This window comes from Mastigoproctus giganteus, chromosome 2 (genome assembly GCF_048544385.1).
Source record: "Mastigoproctus giganteus isolate SK-2022 chromosome 2, ASM4854438v1, whole genome shotgun sequence".
Lineage (NCBI taxonomy): Eukaryota > Metazoa > Arthropoda > Arachnida > Uropygi > Thelyphonidae > Mastigoproctus > Mastigoproctus giganteus.
In genome coordinates, this window is record NC_143576.1 from 213131018 (window position 1) to 213154205 (window position 23188).

The window sequence follows — 23188 nt, forward strand, 5'->3', positions numbered from 1 at the left end:
ATTCACCTCAATAAAGAACTCATGTGTGAATATAGATGCAAAATACCTATATCAGAAACCTGGGCAGGACCATCAACAGTTAAACCATTTTCATTAAGTGGACCAATGTAATTCAAGCCCTTTCTTCTATTGTTAATATAAGTAAAGAAGTCTTTGCTGCATTTCTTGGCATTCTTTGCTAGAGACTTCTCATAATTGCCTTAGCTTGCCTAACCTCCTTGTACATCTTGACTGTCAGCAGGGAAATTTCCCAAATGACAGAAGAATGTTGTACATTACACTTCACCATTAACAAATGTAGAAAACAACAATGGGTGAGTACTGAATCTTGGAGGACTACACTAATAATATTAGACACTGCTCTTCGTAGACTAATGTTAATTGTAGAGTACCCCAACAGTAATAGGTGACAGTAATCAAGGTAAGTTATGGTGGCAAGAACTAGAAAATTAGTCAAATGGATGCTGAAGTTCAACACACAAAGCAAAGTGCTGCCTATGGGTAGCAGTAGACCCAGATTAACATACACTTAGGGTACTGTAAAATGAAAAAGACTTAAGGGTTCTTATGCAGTCAGATATGAAATTCTCTGAGCAGTGCAGACAGGCTGCTAAGAGAGCTCATGGGGTTCTGTCAGTGATATACAGGAACTTTGCTAGCAGGGATAAGGAGATGATTTATCCCATTGTACAAGGCCCTGGTTAGGCTGCATCTTGAGTACTGTATACAAGTTTAGAGGCCTCATTTTAGGAAGAATATAAATCTGCTGGAATGGTTGCATAGAAGGGCAGTGAAATTGATGAATGAAAGAAAAAGGGTGATCTTACTAAGAAAGGATTCAGTTCTGCAAATTGCAACATCTGGAGACTAGGCTTCTGCAAAATGTTTAAGGCTTTGAATGGATTGAGAAAGCTCATGGTTGATGGCATTCTTTCTCTCGCTCAGACTACAAATGTGAGGGGTCATAAATTGAAATTGAGGAAGGATGGTCGTAGGACAGATTTGCAGAAGTTTGCCTTCAGTTAGAGGGTGGTTGATTGTTGGGACTAACTTTTATCTGTTGTTGTGGAAATAGTAGTAGTAACGGAGGCATGGGATGCAAGAAAGCAAGTGTATGAGCTTATGTAACATCGGCCAAAAAAAAAAACAATTTCACACATCCATTCTTTCTAAACGTTTGTCCAGTTCCTCCTTGAATTTATTTAAGCTGTCAACTACAACGACAGATGGATGTTTATTCCAGCAATCAATTTCCCGCTGGCTAAAGGCAAATTTCTGCACATCTATCCTACAACTGTCTTTCCTCGATTTGAATTTATGCCCCCTCAGGTTCGTAATCTGAGCAAGCAGAAGAATCACATCAGAACTGAGCCTGCTCAACCCATTCAAGGTCTTATACACCTCAATCAGATCACCTTGCAGGTGTCTAGTCTCCAGACACTGCAATCTGTAGAACTTAAGCATTTCTTGGTAAGAGGTCCCCTTCGTTCCCCTCACCAATCTCGTTGCCCTTCTCTGTACATGCTCAAGCAACTCAACGTTCTTCCTAAAATGAGGCCTCCAAACTTATATGCGGTAATCAAGTTGTGGCTTGACCATTGCCTTATACAAAGGGATAATCACCTCCTTTTCCCTACTAGCAAAATTACTGTATATCATTGATAAAACCCCCATGACCTGCTCTGACAGCATATCTACATTGCTCAGAAAACTTCATATCTGACTGCACAATTACTCCCAGATCTTTTTCATAAAAGAACTAGGCAAATTATTGGAGGGAACAGGTGATATGGGAAGTTTTTTTTTTGCTAATGCTCTATAAGCTTGCTTTCTTGCATCATTTGCCACTACTAATACTAACATTGTATAGCAAACAAACTTGAAGTGTGTGGAACATCCAACACACAACACATTTTCAAATGATATATTTTTGTAAACCATCACTTGTTCCAAAATTTCTCCCCCATGATTGCTGCAACAAAAATAGAATAGCAGAATGTTTTGAAGAGATCTTTTTGAACCAACCACATGGAAAGGAACTCGTGTACATTGATCTTGTATAATTGAAGTTTAGTATGTAATATAATAAGGACATAGCAGGCTTGTTGTATAGATTATAATATCTTATTATTTTTTAGTCATATGGTGCAAGGAAGCCTGAGACTTATGCTACACCAGCCAAAAAAAAATTCTGAGTTGCTCTGAGAGAGAGAGAGAGAGAGAGAGAGAGAGAGAGAGAGAACAAAACAATAGTCAGAAGGAGAAGGGAATCACCAAGAAAGAGAAGAATGGTGATATCCAGCTCAGGACCCTGAGTGTGCCAAGCCCATACTCACCAGATGTGAGTGAAACACAAACTCATTCTAAAGCAACTGATTTAGAAAACATTGTCTCACATTAGTCTACCATTGTTTAGCTAAGTGCAATTTAAGATCTCACATTAGTCTACCATTGTTTAGCTAAGTGCAATTTAAGATAGATATATCATATTCAGTTTACTCCACCTATTTAGCTGGACAATTGTGTGCAGTTTTTAGAATAGCTTGTTAATATTCCAGTTAAATAATTGGTAATATTTTTTGTAGTAGTATATTTTCCCATAAATGAACAAATTCTTTCCTTAAATAAATTTTGATTCACCACTATTCTATTTTGCAGGTGCTTCAAGAGCAAGGCTTAGGAAAATACTGTGACCCTGAATTTGTGCGTGCCACTCAAAGAGAATTGGCTGAGGCCATTAACATGACAGAAGAGGAATTAGATCGTGCTGCTCATCAGTTGTTGCAAGCAGAGAGACACAGTAGCATGCCATATTTGTATTATGATGATGGTGGTGGTGGGGAAAATATAGGTAGTGATTATAGTAGTAGCAGGACAGGATTTCGAGACGAAGAAGTTATGGTTGTAAATATAGATGAGACTAAATCACCTAATCAGGATGAGACAGAGAAACCTTCTCTTAGAGAAGAACATTGGAGTAATAGTCATCACCAACACAGATTCGATGATACCAAGTTATAGCATTAATTTTTCTCTTTTCAGAATGAGCAAAAAAATGGAGAGTTGTCTCAGTTTAGCTTCCCGTCCCTTTGTTATACACTGGGAACAAACAGGCCACCTGTTTTAAAGGCAGCAGTTAACATTGTGATGATGCTGCTGCTAAATCTGTTGGAGGTGTGTATCCTTTGCTCCCATTTCTCAACAGCACTTGTAAAGTGTCTCAACAGTGCCTGCTCTAGAATGATAGTGCCTTCCTAAAAACTGGAAATGTTAGCTTCTGTAGAGAAATTCCCTTGTATAATATTGGCCTAAAGTCTACAATGGGAACAATTCCACTAAGATAAGAGTTGCAAAATCAAGAACTTTGAAAGTGCCAAAGGATATATTAAATCTTTAACTTACCTTCTGTTTTATTTATAATCTGTGCTGAATTTTATGAAAGAAAAAATAATTGGTTAGCTACTTATTTTACCTTCTAATTCAAAAAATGATGAGATACTGAAATTGAAAGGCACTGTTCAGTCAGGTAAACTCAAATGTAATTTTTTTTTTAAATTCATTCTCTTTGGTTGGTGATTATTGAATATTACATCTAGAGGTAACCCTTGTATAACACGGTAGTTAGGTTCCTATAAAATCTCGTGTAGTGTTAAACCATGTTATACGAGACTAAACCAGTACAAAAGGTGGGGGGGGGGGTTACTTTCCAAAACCTAACAAAAATACACCTTTTTTTTATAACTATCGGAAACTTAATTTTTATTAAAAAATAGTAATAACTGAACAAATGTCTTACAAACTGTGATACATATATGCCATATAATGCACGTTCATTTAATTTTCTTCCTCTTCATCACTGCTAAGCACAATCAAATGAGAATGTTTTCTCAGTTTTAGAATATCATCATTTTCTGAAATTTTTTCTGCAGCATCTAGATTTCATGTATCTTCTGCTCTCTTTAAAAAAATCAGTAATTTGGGTTTGTTTGCTTTTGCTTGATAGATCTTTGTATTTTTCATGGTATGGAGCTAAGCATTTTTGAAGTTCCCTTTTGAACTTTGTGCTCTTTTGAGTTGAAGAATCTGCATTCAAAAAATAAGATTCTAATTGCTCGGCTAAATTTATGCCTTCCCGTATTTTTAGTGTAAAATTTGGAACCTCAGAATTTTCATCTGTGCTATCATCCTCTGAATTGATTCCTTCATTTGAATTTAAACTTTTTGCAATGTATGATACCTTTTCCCCCTCTTGAAGATGTTCCAAAATTTGTATCTTTGATTTTAGAGAAATAAAGTTTCTTTTGAGTAGTGCTATTTTACTTTCCTAAGGTATAATTTAAGGCTGGAATTTAATTTAATACAGTCCTTAAGAACAAAGTTTAGTAATACATACTGGAAAAATTTATAAACGATCAAATAAAAACCAAAATTACAAAAAGTCAACAACTGCATGCTTCTGAAGTCACAATTTATGGTCTCAAAAAAGCACAAGTTCAGTAGCACAGAACCTAACACGGGGATTTTCCAACAAAATAAAATACAGGGATTTCGCAATAATTTTCACAAAAAAGAATGGAAATATTGAAAAATTACATCCAACATAATATCAGGGTTTCACACACAAAAGCTCAAAAATACCATGTTATGCGAGGTTTGCTGTGGTTCTCTAACCGTGTTAGAGCAAAACCATGTTATATAAGTACCTTGTTGTGTGATGATTGCCACAATTTATCAATCATGTTAGAGCAAAACCATGTTATACAGGGGTTGCCTGTATTGTTGTTGTATATTCAATATATTTGTATTGAATATACAATTATAATAAGTATATTCAATACAATATTATAATTAAAAATCTGAAGGGTAGGCATTAAATACCCAATATTCAGACAAATTTTTTCAGGAAGAAAGACACTGTAAAGATAAGTATTTATTGCCAAATTACATGCTTTAAAAATAAACCATATGACAAACAAACTCCTAAATACACTTGCAGCCTGCTTCTATACATGTGACACTGCCCCTTCCTTCTCAGTGTCAATATCACCTGTATCACATAAAAATACTTCAAATTTCATTGAATAAACTACTCCCAGAGGCCAGTTGCTAATTATAATAATTTTTGCCTCTTGGCAAAAAGAACAGTGGCTATACATTTCTGTAATAAATGTTGCTTGCATCCAGATCCTAAACTTCATCTCTTTGGTCACATAATTATGTGACTTTCCATATTAATAACATTTCTGTTAAAGGTGAGCCCAAATACAAAACCTATCAGAACAAACCTGTACACTGGTTAAAGAAGCACTGCAGGATCATCTAGACAAGACTTCAGTTATAGCTCAGACACAGCATGGTTTTGTTAAGGGGAAGTCTTGCCTGACCAATTTGATTGGATACTATGATGCAGTCACAAAAGAACTGGATGCAGGGAATAACTTTGATATTATATACTTGGATCTTAGAAAGGCTTTTGATACTGTTGCACATGGAAGACTGCTGCACAAATTGGAGCAGTGTGGCATTGGAGGCAAATTGCTGCTATGGATAAAGGGGTGGTTGAGGGAGAGAAGACAGAGAGTGGTAATCAATGGACACTGCTCATCGTGGACTAATGTTATTAGTGGAGTCCCTCAGGGTTCAGTATTGGGTCCATTATTGTTTTCTGTATTTATAAATGATATTGATGATGGTATATCAAGCTTAATGTCCAAGTTTGCAGACGATACAAAGGTTGGCAGGGTTGTCAAGGACACTACTGACACTATGCTACTGCAACAGGATTTGGAAAGGTTGAGCAGATGGGCTGAGAGGTGGCAAATGAAGTTTAACATTGACAAATGTAAAGTACTACATATGGGGAGCAGCAACCCCAGAGCAACGTATCAACTCTGTGGTACTACACTGACAGTGGTAGAGAATGAAATGGACCTGGGGGTGGTTGTGCAGGCAGATATGAAGTTTTCTGAGCAGTGCAGATGGGCTGCAAGAGTAGCTCATCATGTATTGTCGATGATATATAGGAATTTTTCTAGCAGGGATAAGGAGGTGATTATTCCCTTGTATAAGGCAATGGTCAGACCACACCTAGAGTACTGTATACAGGTCTGGAGGCTTCATTTCAAGAAGGATGTAGAGATGCTGGAACGAGTACAGAGAAGGGGAACAAGATTAGTGAATGGAACAAAGGGGTGCTCTTACGAAGAAAGGCTTAAGTTTTGCAAATTACAGTGTCTGGAGACTAGGCACCGGCAAGGTGATCTGATAGAGGTGTATAAAGCCTTGAATGGTTTGAGCATGCTCAATGCTGATGGGATTCTTCCTCTTGCTCAGAATAATCACCTGAAAGGGCATAAATTCAAATTGAGAAAAGACAGATGTAGGATAGACGTGAGGAAATTTGCCTTTAGCCAGCGGGTGGTTGGTTGGTTGGTGTAATAGACTTTCATCTCTTGTCGTGGAAGTTGATAGCCTAAATAAGTTTAAGGCTCAGCTGGACAGGTATTTCGAATGAACAGAGGGGTGAAGTGGAAGTGGTTATTTTTTATTTATTTATTTTTTTTTTTAAATTAATTAATTTTTTTTTTTTTTGGCTGATGCTGCATAAGCTTGCTTTCTTGCATCAAATGCCTCTACTAATGCTAATGATTGTTGCCATTGGAATTTAATTTCTACAAGTTGCAATTTTCAGCAAGTAAATGAGAAAGAAGGTTATTGCAGAAATAGAAGAGGTAAATGAGGTAACCTCTCTGAATTCAGAGCTGAACAGTGCATGTATGTTGATCATACATTTGGACTTGTTTGACAGGAGGTGGGGTGAACTTACATATATGCACTGAACAGTGCATTTATGTAAGCTGCACATTTGGACCAGTTTGAAAGGGGATTATGAATTAAAGATTGCATACAGCAGAAACTGAATGTTTCTGCAGCATGCAGAAATTACATTACTCTATCTACACTACCTTCAAAATGTCTGTGGATATCTATGTATTCATTGTCCATTGGACCATTCCAAATAAATAAGTCACTTAGTCCATCCAGTATATGGTATATGTGAAACACATGTTAGTTGTTTTTGTCATTGCATGTACAGCTGAGTTGATTAATTTCAAGAGGGTGTTATTTTCAGATGTTGTGTTGCTTGCTTGTTCATTTGTGCGATTGCCAGCTTGTAAGGTGCATGCACATATACTTAATGCACCTATTTTTTTCATTATGTCCATGTGAATGTGCATTAGCGTGAGTAGTGGCATATGATGCAAGAAAGCAAGCTTAGTTATATACATCAGCCAAAAAAAAAAAAACACTTCACATTCTCTCCAAAAGTTTGTCAAGTTCTTCCTTGAATTTATTTAAGCTATAAATTTCCACACATATATTCTAAAACTGTCTTTCCTCAGTTTGAATTTACACCCCATCAACTGCGTAATCTGAGCAAGCAGAAGAATCCCATCAGCATTGAGCTTGCTCAAACCATTCAAAACCTTAAACACCTCAATCAGGTCACCTCGCAGGTGCTTAGTCCGAGATGGTGCAATTTTCAGAATTTAAGCCTTATAGGTCACTATCTATATACACTTAGATTGTGTGTACTCAAGAGGCTAAATAAATGATTGAATAAATGATTGAATAAATGAACGAATATCTGTCAAACTGTCCACATGTGACAGCTTGACTCCCACAGATTTTCAGGCACCTCCATTGCCAGGTGGGCAGGAGCAGCAGTGTGTAGCACACACGCTTCTTGATTAGACCGGGGTTCAAGCCCGTGACCACCAAATACGGAGGATGTGGAAAGGTCTGGGAATGACCACCGCATATCCCTGGAGCAATATGGCCTTAGTTGCTAATGCTCCTAAAAAAAACAAAAAAAAAAACATATTTTCATATATACTAATGTGCCTAACAAGCTGGAAACTGCACAGAGTGTGCAGCAAAATAAAACCCCTCTTGAAGTCTATCTATCTGGCTCTCCACATGTGACAACTTGACTCCCAGTGGACAAATATTCATGAAAGTATATATTTGGGCCTTTTAAAAAGATTTACTGGGCTGTTCCAAATTTCACTGAAATCAGACCAATGGAAATCTGACAATTATTATTATTATTTTTCATTCTTGTGTAATAACTAAAGTCTCAGCAGATGGATTACCATAATTTTATATTTGGCTCATTTGGAATGATTTATCAAGCTTTCCAAAATTTCTTTAAAATTGGACTAATAGAAATCCAACAATTATTATGATGTTTGCAGGAATGAATAGGTAATGTGGCAGATGCAGAGAAACAAACTTTTCTCAGTTCATACATTAAAGTTGTTGCTTCTCTCTCTCTTTCTCTCTCTCTCTTTTATTATAAATCATGAATCATTACTATTTGCTAAAGCACCTGAAATGTGATGCACTGTGTACATTAACTAACTTGCCGATTTATGCAATTGCTGACAGCTACACCATGCAGAGTTGACTGTATGCTATCACAAAATGGCAGCATAACAGTACTACCACCATCCAGAAATGAAGAGCAAAACCATGTTGTGTTACCCAGAAGGGTAACACAACAATCTGGTTTGATATTCCTTCCAAACATCAACAAGGAGTTTAAGGCATCTAGAGAGGTTGAGGTTATGAACACACACTGTGTGTGTGTGTGTGTGTGTGTGTGTGTGTGTGTGTGTGTGTGTGTGTGTGTGTGTGTGTGTGTGTGTGTGTGTGTGTGTGTGTGTGTGTGTGTGTGTGTAGCTCCACAGTTTCAGTTTACCTTGGTGAGTCATGGTGCATAAGCCAAATATCACCAACCATAATCAGCAGCCTTGCCTTGCATGGTACAGTGAATGCCATAATTGGTCTACATGAGCAGTGAAAGCATTCCTGAAATTTTTTTTAACATAAAATACACATTTTTAGATTACTTTGTAACTAAAAATTTTTTTTGATTACTATGTAACTAAAAAAAAGCATGTAATGCATGCTTTTTTTAGAATGGCATGGAAATTTTACTTTTTCTCTTCCAAAGAAATGACACTACCTGAACATGAAATGTTTAAGCTTGAAAATTCTATGTGAAACCTAGAGAGGTGACAAACTTACGTTCAAATCAGTGAAATACTAATACATGTGGGTGGATGAGTTTGTTCTCTCAGTTAACCCTAATATGACATGATATACACACATATATAACCAGTAAGACCTCTGCAGCTGAGTGATCAGGAGTGGGAGTGCATGCATATGCTCTTTGAGTAGATCAGGGTTCATTAGCATTAGCAAGGGTATATGATGCAAGAAAGAAAGCTTAAATAGCATCAGCCAAAAACACACACACACACACACACCCTTCTCATTTCCCCCATCCACTCGCTCCAAATGTTTGTCTAGTTCTGCCTTGAATCTGTTTAAGCTATCAACTTCTACTATGACAGATGGAAGTTTGTTCCAGCAATCAACCACCTAATGGCTAAAGGCAAACTTCCACACATCTTTCCTCAATTTGAATTTATGCCCTCTCAGGCATCTTTCCTCTCTATGGTTCATTTCCCTCAACATGACTTGTTGAGGAGGCCTCCATTCTGCAGTGGATTTACAATGGCTGCATATTTATTATATAAACAGTAACTTACTGATGCTCAGCTGAGCATCATTTAAGTTATGACACTTTTGCATCTTTGTTACTACATATGACACTTTTGCATCTTTGTTACATTATTAAAATCACTACAGAACTGCCAATGTATATACACAATATTTTGTTCATAGGACTTAACTACACTCGGTGGGCAGAAATCATGGGATACCTACCTAGTAATGGGTATGCCCACCTTTTGCCCAGATAAAGGTAGTCACATGGCAAGGTGTTGAGTCTACTAGTTCATGAAAGCGTTCCACAGGTATTTCCATCCATGCTTGCGTCGCTGTCCATAATTCCATCACATTCCTGGGTAGAGGATCCAAAGCTTGAATGAACCTATCCATAGCATTCCAAAGATGCTCCACAGGGTTCTTGTCCAGTAAACAGGAAGGCCATTCCATGGTGGTAAAATCTGCAGAATGCTCTTCGAACCGTGTTCTAGTGAGGAGGCGTACTTGCTGGAAGAGTCTATTGCCCTGTGGATGCACGATGACCATGAAGGGATGTAGATGGCCTGCAAGGATGGACACGTATTCTGGACCTTTCAGAGATGTGTCTAGACATACAAGAGGTCCCATCGTGTGCCGGTGGAACATGCCCCAGACCATTACCAACTTTCTACCTGAATAAACAGTTCCTTGTTGATGTGACTGGTGCATAGCTTCGTGCAGTTTCTGCCAGATACACACCCTCCTGTCTGCTCAAAATAACTGGAAATGGGACTCGTTGGACCAGGGACCCATCTCCAATCATCCAAGGTCCAGTGGCAATGTTCTTTCGCCCAATTGAGGCATAGAATCCTGTGGTGTGGTGTTAGCAATAGGACTCTGGTGGGTTGGCGGCTCCCATAACCTATTGCAGCTAATAATTGCCTGATGTTCTTGGGGGAGATGTTTCTGGCACCTCCCTCATTGAAGTCAGCGTTGATTTATGCCACTGTCGCTCTCTGGTTGGCTGAAACACTGTGAGACAGATGTCAATGGCCATGTTCATCCACCACCTTTCTCTGCCCACAGCGCTGTCCACGATGAGATGTTATTCCAGAAATGGTGTATTCCTGATACACTCTTGATACTGTCGAATGGGGATAGTACAATTTCTGTACCATCTCTGCAATAGAGTGACCTATGCATCTGGTACCCATTATCATCCCTCTTTCCAAGTCTAATTCAACGTTTATCCATACTGACATCGAATTACTGCCTATGTGAATGCTGTGATGCAATGTACCTATATACCTGCCAAGGGATGGATTCACCCACTAGAGAGCGGTGACAGTGTAATGCACAGGAACCAGGTATCCCATGAATTCTGTCCTTTCAGTGTACAACAGTAGTGTAAAAGGCATCAATTTAATTGGGTCTCATATTCTTACTACCTTCACAACGAGTTACCGTGATATTGCATTATCTCGAATAAGTAACACTTCACCAATTTAGAAGACTATTGTTACTTATTCTCGGGGATACCATCACCCAGACGACACCATTTCAAGGCTTATTGACCTATCCTTGGTGGGTGTTGCAATCATGCCAACCCAGTTGTGAAGAATAATTCCACAATATGAGAGATGCCAAATGGTGCACATATGTATAATGATGTGGCTTGATTGCAACACCGAGTTACCTACCCACCCACTGAGGATAGGCCAATAAGCCTTGAAACTGTGCCATCTGGGTGGTGGTATCCCCGAGAATAAGTAACAATAGTCTTCTCCATTGATGAAGCATTACTTATTATAGGTAGTGCAATATCAGGGTAACTCATTGTCACAGTATGAGATACAATTAAATTGTGATGCCTTTGACACTACTGTTTTAGTTCACTACTACAAACAAAATATTGTATATATACACTGGCAGTTCTGTAGTGCATTTCAAATTCGTAGTTTATTACGCCTTGTGCATTTATTTTTCTAGTATGATTATTAAAATCAACATGTCATCTGAATTTATGAAGATTGCACATGTCTTATTAAATTTATTCCTTAATGAAAATATTTATTATTATTTATTTTAACCTCCAATGCAAAAGCACTCTCTCTCTCTCTCTCTCTAGGCATGGGTTTGAGAATGACATCATAGTGCATGACAACATTTGCTGTGACCTTATTTATTGCCATTTGTTTATATTTAACAAACTGAACTGTTGTTTACATTTGTAACTACTGGTATTGCCTTTTAGTCATAAATGTTTACAGATGTAAATAAGTTCAGTTGTTAGTACTTAATATTCAAGTTTGAGCAGTTTTGGAATGTGCTACTCCAAAACAGCTCTCCCACTAAGTATACCTCTCTAAAATCCAGAAAATTTTAAAATCTGGTACTTCTCAATTCCCAAAGATGCTGGATGTTAAAGAGTATACTACAGTACACTCTTTAACATCTAGCCTTAGATAAAATATAGATACATATTAAGATAAGTCATAAATATGGCTAGAGTATAAGATAGGGTGAAGAGTCTTGTTCATTCTGTTAGTCCCACCGGTGTTTGTTGTCTGTCTTTATACAGCATTGTAGATATATGACATTGGCATATAGTGGCTTTCATTTTCTTGTAGAGCACATTGATGTACCAAACGGATTGTTCACTAGGACAATCTATTTGGGATGGTGTATAAGGGATAATGTATATCCCTTTAAGGCAGTTCAAGGAAGCTACTCAGTTTTACCTATTCAATGTGAAAGTTATTACCATCCTTTTCTGAAAAATGCCACAAAACATAAAAAAATGCAAAATTAAAAACAAACAAACAAAAAAAAAACTAGAAGTTTCAGCAGACTTAACTTATAAATATTTTGAAATGTTCTGAGATATTTTGACACTTTTCCTTTTCTTTGTAGGCACTGATAGCTGATGATGTAACTGTTTAATTTACCATCAGAGCATCGGACAAAAACTGCCTTCCTCACGATATAGAAATTGAAGTTTGAAGAATTTTGTCTTCCTGTTGTAATTGTGATTCATTTAATGTTTTATCTGATTTAAGAGGATAACCGTTTTTCTTGTCATTTTGCATATTTTTTCACAATTAGTTTGACGTCTGTGTTGAAGTTAACTTTTTTTAATGGGTGCATTCGTATAAGAAAATATTTGTCAAAATTTATCCTGTATTCAGTTTGTAATGCATATATATGTATATTGATACAATGATGAGTGTGTACATAGTCTTGATTAAATAATTTTAGTAGCCTATTTAACAAATTCTACCGTACTTCTCATATTTTTCTTACATCCTTGTATTTATAATTTGCAGTTTTAAAAATATGTTGAATTTATTCTAAATTGGACATAGGTATATTTGAGTGTCTGTATTTGTCTGTATATTCTTATAAAAATGTATAGTGTACATAAATTTGGTTTAAATATATTTTAAATGCTCATTTCATAGAATCCAGTTGATACCAAAGGTCGATTTTTCATGCTCAAAATTTTTAATGAAGTTAATTGGCATTTGAAATGTTTTTCTCCCTTTTTTGCCTTTTCAAATGTTATAAAAGTAGGTAGTAATCTGAGCTGTAATCTTAATTTTTCAAAATTAAATGTCAAGTTTCATAGTAAATAGTCTTCATTTACCTTTACCTCTTTTTTGAATTGTAATGATTTAATTTTATTTTAGTGTTCGTGTTTGTATGTGACGTTACATAACTGCAAAATTATACTAGAACAAAGTGCCTCATTTGGTGCTAGGATGTTTTTCTGTTAATGAAATATTAAGAGAAAACCTTAAATTTATTTTATGAAATTCTTGTTTTGGTTATACTTTCTGTTTTTATTTTTGTATGTGTTTAGTGATTTTGGTGAACTTGTTGTTTGATTATTGATTTTTTTCCCTCAGCATATAATTTTCAGTATTAGCAAAATTTTAATATATAAAGATAATTCTTGCCCTTCAGACTTATCCAAGAAATAGTTGAGTGTATTGATCATTCTTTTAAGAATTGAAAACTTTTATATCTTTCCAGTAATCTGTCTGTTTTTTATATATAACAAGAAGTTCATTTTGTATTCTTATTTTCTGTTAAAGAAAAAAGAGAGAACATGCATTTAAAGAACAACAAATACTTTAGTAAGGAATAGCTTAGTAAACATTCTTTTTTAAATGGTGATAACTTTTTCTGACTGATTTTTGCCTTTATAAATTTAAAGGATTTTTCCCTTTTTTTTTGTTATATAGTCTTATATTTGGAAATAATACAGATTAATCTTATTTCCTTTAATTTGGCTAAGTTTTTATCTTATTTAGATATTGATGGTATATCTGCATGTTTGTGTATTATGTATATATATATATGTTAATTGTCAAATTGCTCAAAAACTTATTATACAGCATAGTGATTTGATGTCTCAAACAAGTTGTGAAACAGCTATTTTGCAAAAAAAAAAAAAAAAAATAAATAATAAAAATAATAATAAAAGAAGGAAGAAGAAGAGAAAGAAAAAATGCCAACTATTTTTAGGTCAGTTGCACTTCTGATAGCTTATAAACTGTATCACAAAAAATGTACATTTTAATCAGTTCCCTTGCATCAAAAGCCTCAGCTTACTATACATTGATTCTGGACATCTACTTTTTCAATTTTCAGTGCATTAAATACTCCCCCCCCCCTTTTTTTAATCATCTTTATTTTCCTGGTTCAGCATTCAAGTTCTAGTTTTGGAATAAGTAAAGTTTATGGAAATTATAACTTTGTTTTACATTTTTGCATTTACTTGATTAAAAGTTTAGCTACATTGTGAAACACAGATTGCTTTTAAAGTTGCTGACCCCATGCAGTTACATTTATCTTTACTTACTTTTGTGGAACCAACATATAATTTGGTTGATGTGTATACCTGTTTTATAAGATCCAATATGTTAAAAAATCATATTTGAAGTGCCCAAAATTCTGTGTTAAACATGCTTTAACCCAACAGCATGTTTTTGGCAACATGGTGTTCTGGAAAATGTTGGCAGTTTGCAGTAGTGCCCTTTGGTTGTTAAGTTAAATATGTAGTGTTCATAAGTGTCCACTCTTTGATATCCCAGTCTTCGAACACAGATTTCGTCATCTGCAGTGCAATTACAGGTGTATATGCAGTTGTGCTAGTCTTGTGGGAAAACCCTTCCCTGACATTCCATGTCATCCAAGCAGGGTTATGAACCTTTTAAACATTTCCAGATATCATTAGTTACTGACTGTTTCTGTAAAGAAAATAGAGTGAAAGATCTAACAGCATAATACAGCATACCATACACCAACTTTAATGGAGTGCAGTGGTGCCATATGTATTGAATGTGGGTTTTTTGTTTCCAAAATTCTCATATTTTGACTTGGCATCCACTTAGGTGTAACCATGCATCTTCTGTGAAGATTGTATGATCTAAGATTCCCATTCCCACTGCCATGTGTTGCTAGAACCACGTAGAGTATGAAGTCTATGAGCATGTGTTTTTCTGCATGATTGACTTCACATACATACAGTATTTGCTATTACCTATTGTTTAGCTTCCAATATATACATCAATCAATTTATATGTTCTCTAGCAAGTATAATCTGAAATTTATGCAACTTTAAAAACACTGTGTAATGACAAGCTACCCTTACAATTTGCTCTAATCCAGCTACATCAATTAATAATTATTTTTCATTAAAAAAATATTTTAAGAAAGACTGCAAAAAAGTAATTTGTAATTAACAAAAACAACCTGTTAATTACTAGTGTGTGTGATTTTGTTTTATGGCTAAAATGTCATTTATTATATATTCTCAAAATTCTGTTTAATTATGTATATAATATGAAATATATCTTGTATGTAAAAAGAGAAAATGTCAAAGAACTTGCCAAATAACTTTAAATGAATGGAGATAAAGATAAACAGACATTACTTATCAGAAACATTTGATAATTTCCTTAGTTCTTTACCTTTTAAAGTTTGAGTTGCAACAATCAATCCTAGTTAAATATGCATGTAATATGCACATTTACAAAATGATTTTAGTCAATAATATTATTTTGTTTTCAAAAATTTACTCTTGCTAAAAAACTGTAATTGTAAACAGATTTAATAACCTAAATATATTTATGTGGCTGAGTTAATTAGAATAATTGTAATGAGATGATACTCTGCACTATATGAATGAAAATGCCATTGTGCTCTGAACACAAGTTCAGAGCACACCCTGTATACAGTTATACTTGGAAAACTATAAATTTTGTGGTAAGTAATTAAACAGATGTTGTATACAGCCTTTCAAAGGATATATTCCCTTTCATCTTCAGATACATAAAAACTGAAATTCCAAAATAAACCTAGATTATAGCACTTTATAAAAAACACTACAGGATTAGTCAACATATCAATGAGATTTAATGTTAATATGTGGACTATAATTTCTTACAGGCCATTTTAATGTAAGTTTATTTCTTGATTTCTGTTTTATATACCTAAAGAAGAGAAAGAGGAATACTTTAGTAAGGAATAGTTGAGTGAAACATTGTTGTTTTAAATGGCGATAATTTTCTGACTGCTTTGACCATCCTATTTAATTTAAAATATTTATTTTTTGATATACAGAATATTTGAAAGATTGCATGTACCATCCATTTAATTACTGTATATGAGATTTATAATTTTTTTAGTGTAATTTTATACTTGGTATGACATAAATCCTGATATAGCAATTTTAAAATACAGTATTTTTATTCCTATAGTGTAGTATGTCATTTCATTACAATTATTTTCATTAGTTCTCATTATTTGATGTATTTTAAAAAGAATAAGTTAATTGTTCCTGATTGCTGTGTGTATATTTTAAAATGTAATTTTAGATATAGAAGGTTTATAAAACAATCTGTAATTGACTTTATTTCTGAATTAGGAGCTGAAAAAGTTGTTTGCTTTAAAAATTAGTTTATCATCAATGTTTAAATATCAACTGTATGATAATGATTTCTTTCATTTAAATTTACTCTTAAGAAGATGAACTGCATTCCATAATTACCTGTTCATTTCTTAATACCATGAAAAAATGTGATAAACACCATTGTGCAGGTTTAAACTATTGTGCAAGACATGCAATTTAAATTGCTAGCCTTATTAAGGAATCCAGTAAACAGTGCCAATTTTCTCAGTAGTAGTCACAAAACAATTATTAAGCTATTTATAAATCTGATAACTGGTCTGTAATAAAAATGAAGGGGCCTTTTCCTAAAAGACTGTGATGTTTGAGGATATGACAAGGATTGTCCTTGGTGCTGACAGCATTTACAGGCACTGTGTTGGCAGTTACAATCATAGATAGCAGAAATAGTACATGATAAACAGAGGTCTTTCTCTTTATCACTCTTAGTTTATGTGCATAATTTTTGTGTTATATGGCTAAAATTGCAAATACTTAAATCTTATCACATTTTCTTGTAAACTTCTATGAGAACAAAAAGAAAACTAGTTTGTATTACATCATTTAGAGATTCTTGCAAGTAACTAATGGTGAACTATTACATTATCTGAGTTGCATAATGTTTTTAATAAGGATTTTTTCTCTAAATTTTTAAGATTTTTCTGCTGCCAATGATAGTAACATTTTATATATATAATTTGTGCATTGATATTTGTGCAAATGCATGTATTATATGTAATACTAGTGAATAGCCTGCAGCTGTGACTGCAGCCTTTTAATTCTAAATATATCTTTTAATCAACTTATTTGTAGTTACAATTTTATATTGTCTTTCAACTGAGAAGAGAAAATTTTAAATGCACTTGATATTTTACAAGATTCACCACTCAATTTAACTTTATCCATTTTTCAATGCAGAATATTTGATAGATATATTATTCTGTACTTTGCACTCTTGACACATTTAAACTTTACCTAGAAATAATTTTGGCTGCCTTATTCATGATGCCTGTAAATCAAAATGAACTTGTTTTTGCAAGAAGGAGTATAAAGTTTTCATAAAGTCTTGTCTTAATATTAAAACTATATTTAAGAAATTTTAAAGTATTTCATACATGAAAAAAAAATTGTTTTTTACACATTCATACATTCATGCTTTTTTTGAATTGAAAAATGATTTCTAATTCTTATTATATTATATAATAGCTAATTGAGCATTTTAACATGGCCATTATCTTACTGCATATTTTAGATTACACAAAGAGTTGCGATTAAATAGTTTGCATAAAATCAGCACAGTAGTGTTGGAACTAGTGAGATCTGAGACTCTTTTTGATATTTTGCTAGGAAATTTTTTCTGCAGTCTCAAGTAGCTTAATTTAACAGTATTAGTTGTTATATATCAGACATTTTCATAGTTAGATTTAGTGTGTGTGTGTGTGTGTGTGTGTGTGTGTGTGTGTGTGTGTGTGTGTGTGTGTGTGTGTGTGTGTGTGTGTGTGAGGGAGAGAGTGTTAGGATCAAAGGATGGCAGTCATATCTTATAATCCATACTCTGAAGATTAACACTTTCTTAAAAGTGTTAATTTTCTACTTTTATTATTATTTTTTAATTAATGCTTATAATTCTAAAGAAACTTAAAGAGTTTTAATCTTATTATTGGGAAAAATATTTAACTTGATGTGCCTAATAGGCATGCCATATCTTATTATCAAAGAGGAGATATATATATATACATATTTCCTAGTGTTATACCATACTGAAAGTTGTTTTTGCTCATAACTTATTGTAGTGACAGAGCTTATCTTAGGCCTAGGCAAACTAGGCAAATGCCTAGGGTCCTTACTTTGAGGAAGGCCCATAAATGGCAATGGACACAACCAAAATTGGTGATATCTAGTAATGTAACAAGCATGAGTGCTCATGTTGCAAATAAAATATACAGTGAAACTTCTCCTAACGGACATCTCTCGTTAACGGACATCTCTCTACAACGGACATTTTCAAATTCCCCAACTCACCTCCATTGGTTTTAACGTGTTTGCAGCTTCTGTCTAGCGGACATTCTCTGTAACAGACGCGGACAGGCAATCTGCACTGTTTCGTTTAGATTAGCACTTAATTTGATCTCTCCATAACGGCGACTCCGTAGCCAGGTGGGAAGGAGTAGCAGTGTGTATCACACGCTTCTTGATTAGAACGGGGTTCGAGCCCATCACCACCAAATATGGAGGATGCGGAAAGGTCAGGGAATGACCACCACATATCTCTGAGCAATATGGCCTTAGTTGCTAATGCTCCTAAAAACCAAATAACAACAACAACAACAACAACTCTCCATAACGGACAGCGGGCGAGCTCATGGCCCTTTTTCTAGGAACGTTTCTTCCACGTATTGCCTCAATTGTGTGTTTATTTTCTATTTCCGATTCTCTGAATTTTATCAAGGTTTACATCGTGGTTCTAAACCCTTTTTCAAGAATTTTAAGGCACGTGTAAAACTTCTGATGAATTCAGTGTGTGCAGGGAGGAGAGGGAATATGGTCGGCCTTTCGTCTTTTCGGTTTCAGTTTTCAGTTTTGTTCAGTGTCGTGTGAAGTGCACAATGTCTTCTCGTAAACATTTAACTTTAAAAGATACTCATTAATGCGTATGATCGGCAAAAAAATAGTGTTCACAATCTTGCTGTAAAATTCAAAATCGGGAAGACGCAGGTAAGCGACATCCTAAAGAAAAAAAAAAATGAACTGCTTAAACAATTTTGGCAACATGTAAATGATCAGGTTCAAAAATCATTCCCGAAAACCGTTGGACTTCAAATTTGTCGCTCACGTGCTAAAAAAATTCCCATTAATGGGCCTATTATTAGGGAAAAGGCTTTGGAGGTTGCAAAATCTATGGGAGTAAATGAGTTCAAAGCTTCTGTGGGATGGCTAGACAAGTTCAAAACTCGGCATAAAATTTCTTGGAAAACCGTAAGTGGTGAAGGTGGATCTGTTGATACTGGGGTTGTAACAGAGTGGACCGTCAAATTGGAAGATTTATGTCGTGATTTTGAAGCTAAGGATATTTACATCTGTGACGAAACAGGGTTGTTTTTTTTTAAAGCTCTTCCTGAAAAAACAATGAGTCTAAAAAACGAAAAGTGCCAGGGCGAAAAAATTTCTAAGGAACGCTTGACTGTACTATTGTGTACAAATATGCTGGGAGACTTTGAACAACCTCTTGTTATAGGAAACCCACAAAATCCTCGTTGTTTCAAGGGCATAAAGTTGAATCTTTTGGATGTTGACTGGAAGTCTAATAAAAAAGTGTGGATGACACGAGATATCATAAGCGAATGGATAAGTCAATTTAACCAAAACAAGATTCATCAAAACAGAAAAATTATTCTTTTCATGGATAATGCTGCATCTCATTCGCACATTGAATTGTCCAACATTCAAATCATTTTTCTGCCACCAAACACATCTGCAGAGTGTCAGCCTTTGGATCAAGGGATAATAAAAAATTTTAAACTTCACTACAGAAAACGTGTTTTAAGACATCTCATTGCAAACATGAACAATGTAACATGTGCGAGTGACCTTGCAAAGAAAATCAGCATCCTAGATGCGATTAGATGGATTTCCTCTTCAGTAAATGCAATTAGAAAACAAACTGTCGTGAACTGTTTTGTAAAGTCTGGCTTCTCAAATGCAAAAATTGAAGTTGTGAACAGCAATGTGGAGCAACAAGAAGAACAAGAACTTCAACATCTATTGATAATGTACGATATTTCAGCTACAAGTGACCCTGGCTACAAAGATATAGACTCGAACCTCACTACCGAAGATGGTGGTCTAGATATCAACGACATTATCATCGATATTTTTCAAGACGTTCCTCATGAGGATGAAGAAATGGAAGGAGGTCATTCTGTCAAAGTACATATTAACGACGAACCACCGATGAAAATAGAAGAAGCGCTCATACAAATCAATCGTTTAAAAATGTTTTTCGTCGCTGAAGAAGATACTGAAGGACTTTCGATGGTTTCTTCACTCCAAACAAATGCTGAAAACAAAATTATCAGCCGGAAGAAGGTGCAGAAGAAAATAAGTGATTACTGTATGTATTTTTCTTAAGATAAAGTCATAATATGCATAGCACAATTGTATGTATATTATTTACAAAAATATTGTGCAAAATCTGTATATAATTTAATTTAATTTTACATTGAACGTTTAACGATTTTTCTTTATCTCTTGTGTATGTAATTGTATATTATTTACAAAAATATTGTTCAAAATCTGTATATATTTTAATTTAATTTTACATTAAACGTTTAACGATTTTTCTTTCTTTCTTTTTTTTTTTCTCCCCCAGACTTCTTGTTAGTGGACACTTCTCTCTAACGGACACATTTTCGTTCCCCATGGCTGTCCGTTAAAGAGAAGTTTCACTGTACTTTCAAATTGTAATGTAGCTTCTAGTCAAAATGTGCATGCCACCGATATGCTTAGGTTTGTATATATTTCCTTAGAAATATATAAATATAATACGTATATATAAATCTGCATATATTTCCTTAGAAATGTATGCAGATTTATTTGCTTTACATTTTTATATTGATTGTGTAATCCTAATTTTTTGAGGGCCCCTATTTTAAAATGCTCTAATTTTTATTATTAAAGTAGGGCATTAATAATAAACATTTAGCATTTCATAATAACATTTTTACAGGAATCCCAAAAACCTTTTGCCTAGAGCCCACATATCCTCAAGTTAGACCTTGCCAATTTTGGCAAGGTTAAATTTTATAATATTGTTATAATAACATCCGATATCCATTGTTATGATAAAATCGTGGAATAAGATTAATTCAGTGAAACATTTTCTTTATTGTAGGAATGTGTGGGATGTAATCACAACACCAGAAATATAAGTCTTTTGTATTGCATTGTGAATGGTGCCATTCTTTAGTCTAAGTGCACTGTTGCTAAATCAAACATTACTGGTAGTGGGGGCAGTTACCTTTTCCACAAACTTCCTATAAAGTAATGAAACTTTAGTAATGGAATTCTGAAGCCTTTTCAGTGGAAGTTTTTTGCTCATTCCACCAAAGAGAAAGCTGTTACAAGAGTTATACATGTTTGTGTTTTTTCCCTAACTTAGGAATAAAACACCACCTCAGCAGAGATTTTTTTCATGTGGGTCCACCTGGAACTTGTCCTTGGAATCCCAATTGTAATCAGGCCTAAAAAGTGGATGTTATTTGTTTGTTTTACCTGTACTGCTTTTTTTGGGGGGGGGGGGGGGGTTCATGGGTTCTTACTGCTAGGATCCTACTGTCAAATAAAGAAAATGCCAAACTTGAGAGTTAAACAAGATAATTTTCAAGGGCATGAGAACCACATATATAAATTTATTTTTTTTAAAAACATTTTAAAAATCAAATGTGATTTATCTATCCAAATAAAAATACCTAAAATTAATTGATAGCATTAATACTAATTTAATTTAATACATTTACTGTTCAGTTCAAAATCCAGATTAATTATTTCATTTTAACTATCTTTAACATGTAGTAATGAAGTCACTGTTCCAGCCAATTTCTCACTTGAAGTGCCAAAGAAACCTGGCTTTCAATATGCTACTCATGAAATCACTGATACAGTATGTCCCAAAGGTTTAATCCTTGGTAAAAAAAACTCACTTTTGTTGTACATATTATAAGCTGTTTGGTTGAAAAAAAAAAAATTAAAAACATTCTCAGAATGATGATCTCTGCAATGACTTTAGGTGCCAATAAGTATATTCTATTACATTTATATTGTACATTAATCAAATAATTCTTGAAATATGGTGCCCCAATTTATGACATCAGAAAAGGACTATCCTTACTTATAAAGTTGAATACAGTACAACACCATTCACTATCCCAAAACATGGCAGAGGCATACAATGCAAGAAAGCAAGCTTATGCAGCATCAGCCAAAATAAACCCCCCTCCCATTTCACTCATCTATTCACTCCAAATGCTTGTCCAGCTCAGCCTTAAATTTATTTAAGCTATCAACTTTCACAACAAGAGATGGAAGTCTGTTCCAACAATCAACTACCCACTGACTAAAGGCAAATTTCCGCACGTTTATTCTACAACTGTCTTTCCTCAGTTTGAATCTATGCCCCCTCAGGTTCTTTGAGCAAGAGGAAGAATCCCATCAGCATTGAGCTTGCTCAACCTGTTCAAGGACTTATACACCTCAATCATTGAAAGCTTTCTGAACATTTCCAGTTCAAAGTCTGTATGTAGAAGCAAGATAAACCTCCACATCATCTTAAGAAAAAAAAAAATATATATATATTGTTTAACTATGCAGAAAAAATGCTTCATCTCATCTTATTCAATTCAAATGTACCTCTTTGATCAGCAGCTAGCAATTCTATGACTATAAATCCAATGAAAACAAGCAACTGAAATATGACTATAAGATCTGATGAAAGTCACACCTTCACAATATATGTCATAAAAATAGACCAGTTAGATCCATGGGAACATCCTCCTGTAATAATTATGTTTGATATTGGGGAAAAACACAATAGACACTCATTCATCTCTTCTAACAATTCTCAGTTACCTCCCCCCCACCCCACACACATTGAAAACAGATAATGCTCTGGGAACAACA

General features: G+C 34.6%; 1 protein-coding gene across 1 annotated transcript in view; it reads left to right on the top strand.

Annotated features, from left to right (window-relative positions):
• Window positions 1-12582, top strand: part of LOC150090042 (muscle calcium channel subunit alpha-1-like) — a 1145904-nt gene extending 1133322 nt beyond the window's left edge. The window contains exons 46-47 of the mRNA XM_090389719.1: window positions 2659-3526; window positions 12472-12582. Of these exons, the coding sequence (XP_090245845.1) occupies window positions 2659-3021 (363 nt within the window). The 3' untranslated portion in view covers window positions 3022-3526; window positions 12472-12582. The remainder of the gene's footprint in view (window positions 1-2658; window positions 3527-12471) is intronic.
• The last annotated feature ends 10606 nt before the right edge of the window (window positions 12583-23188 follow it).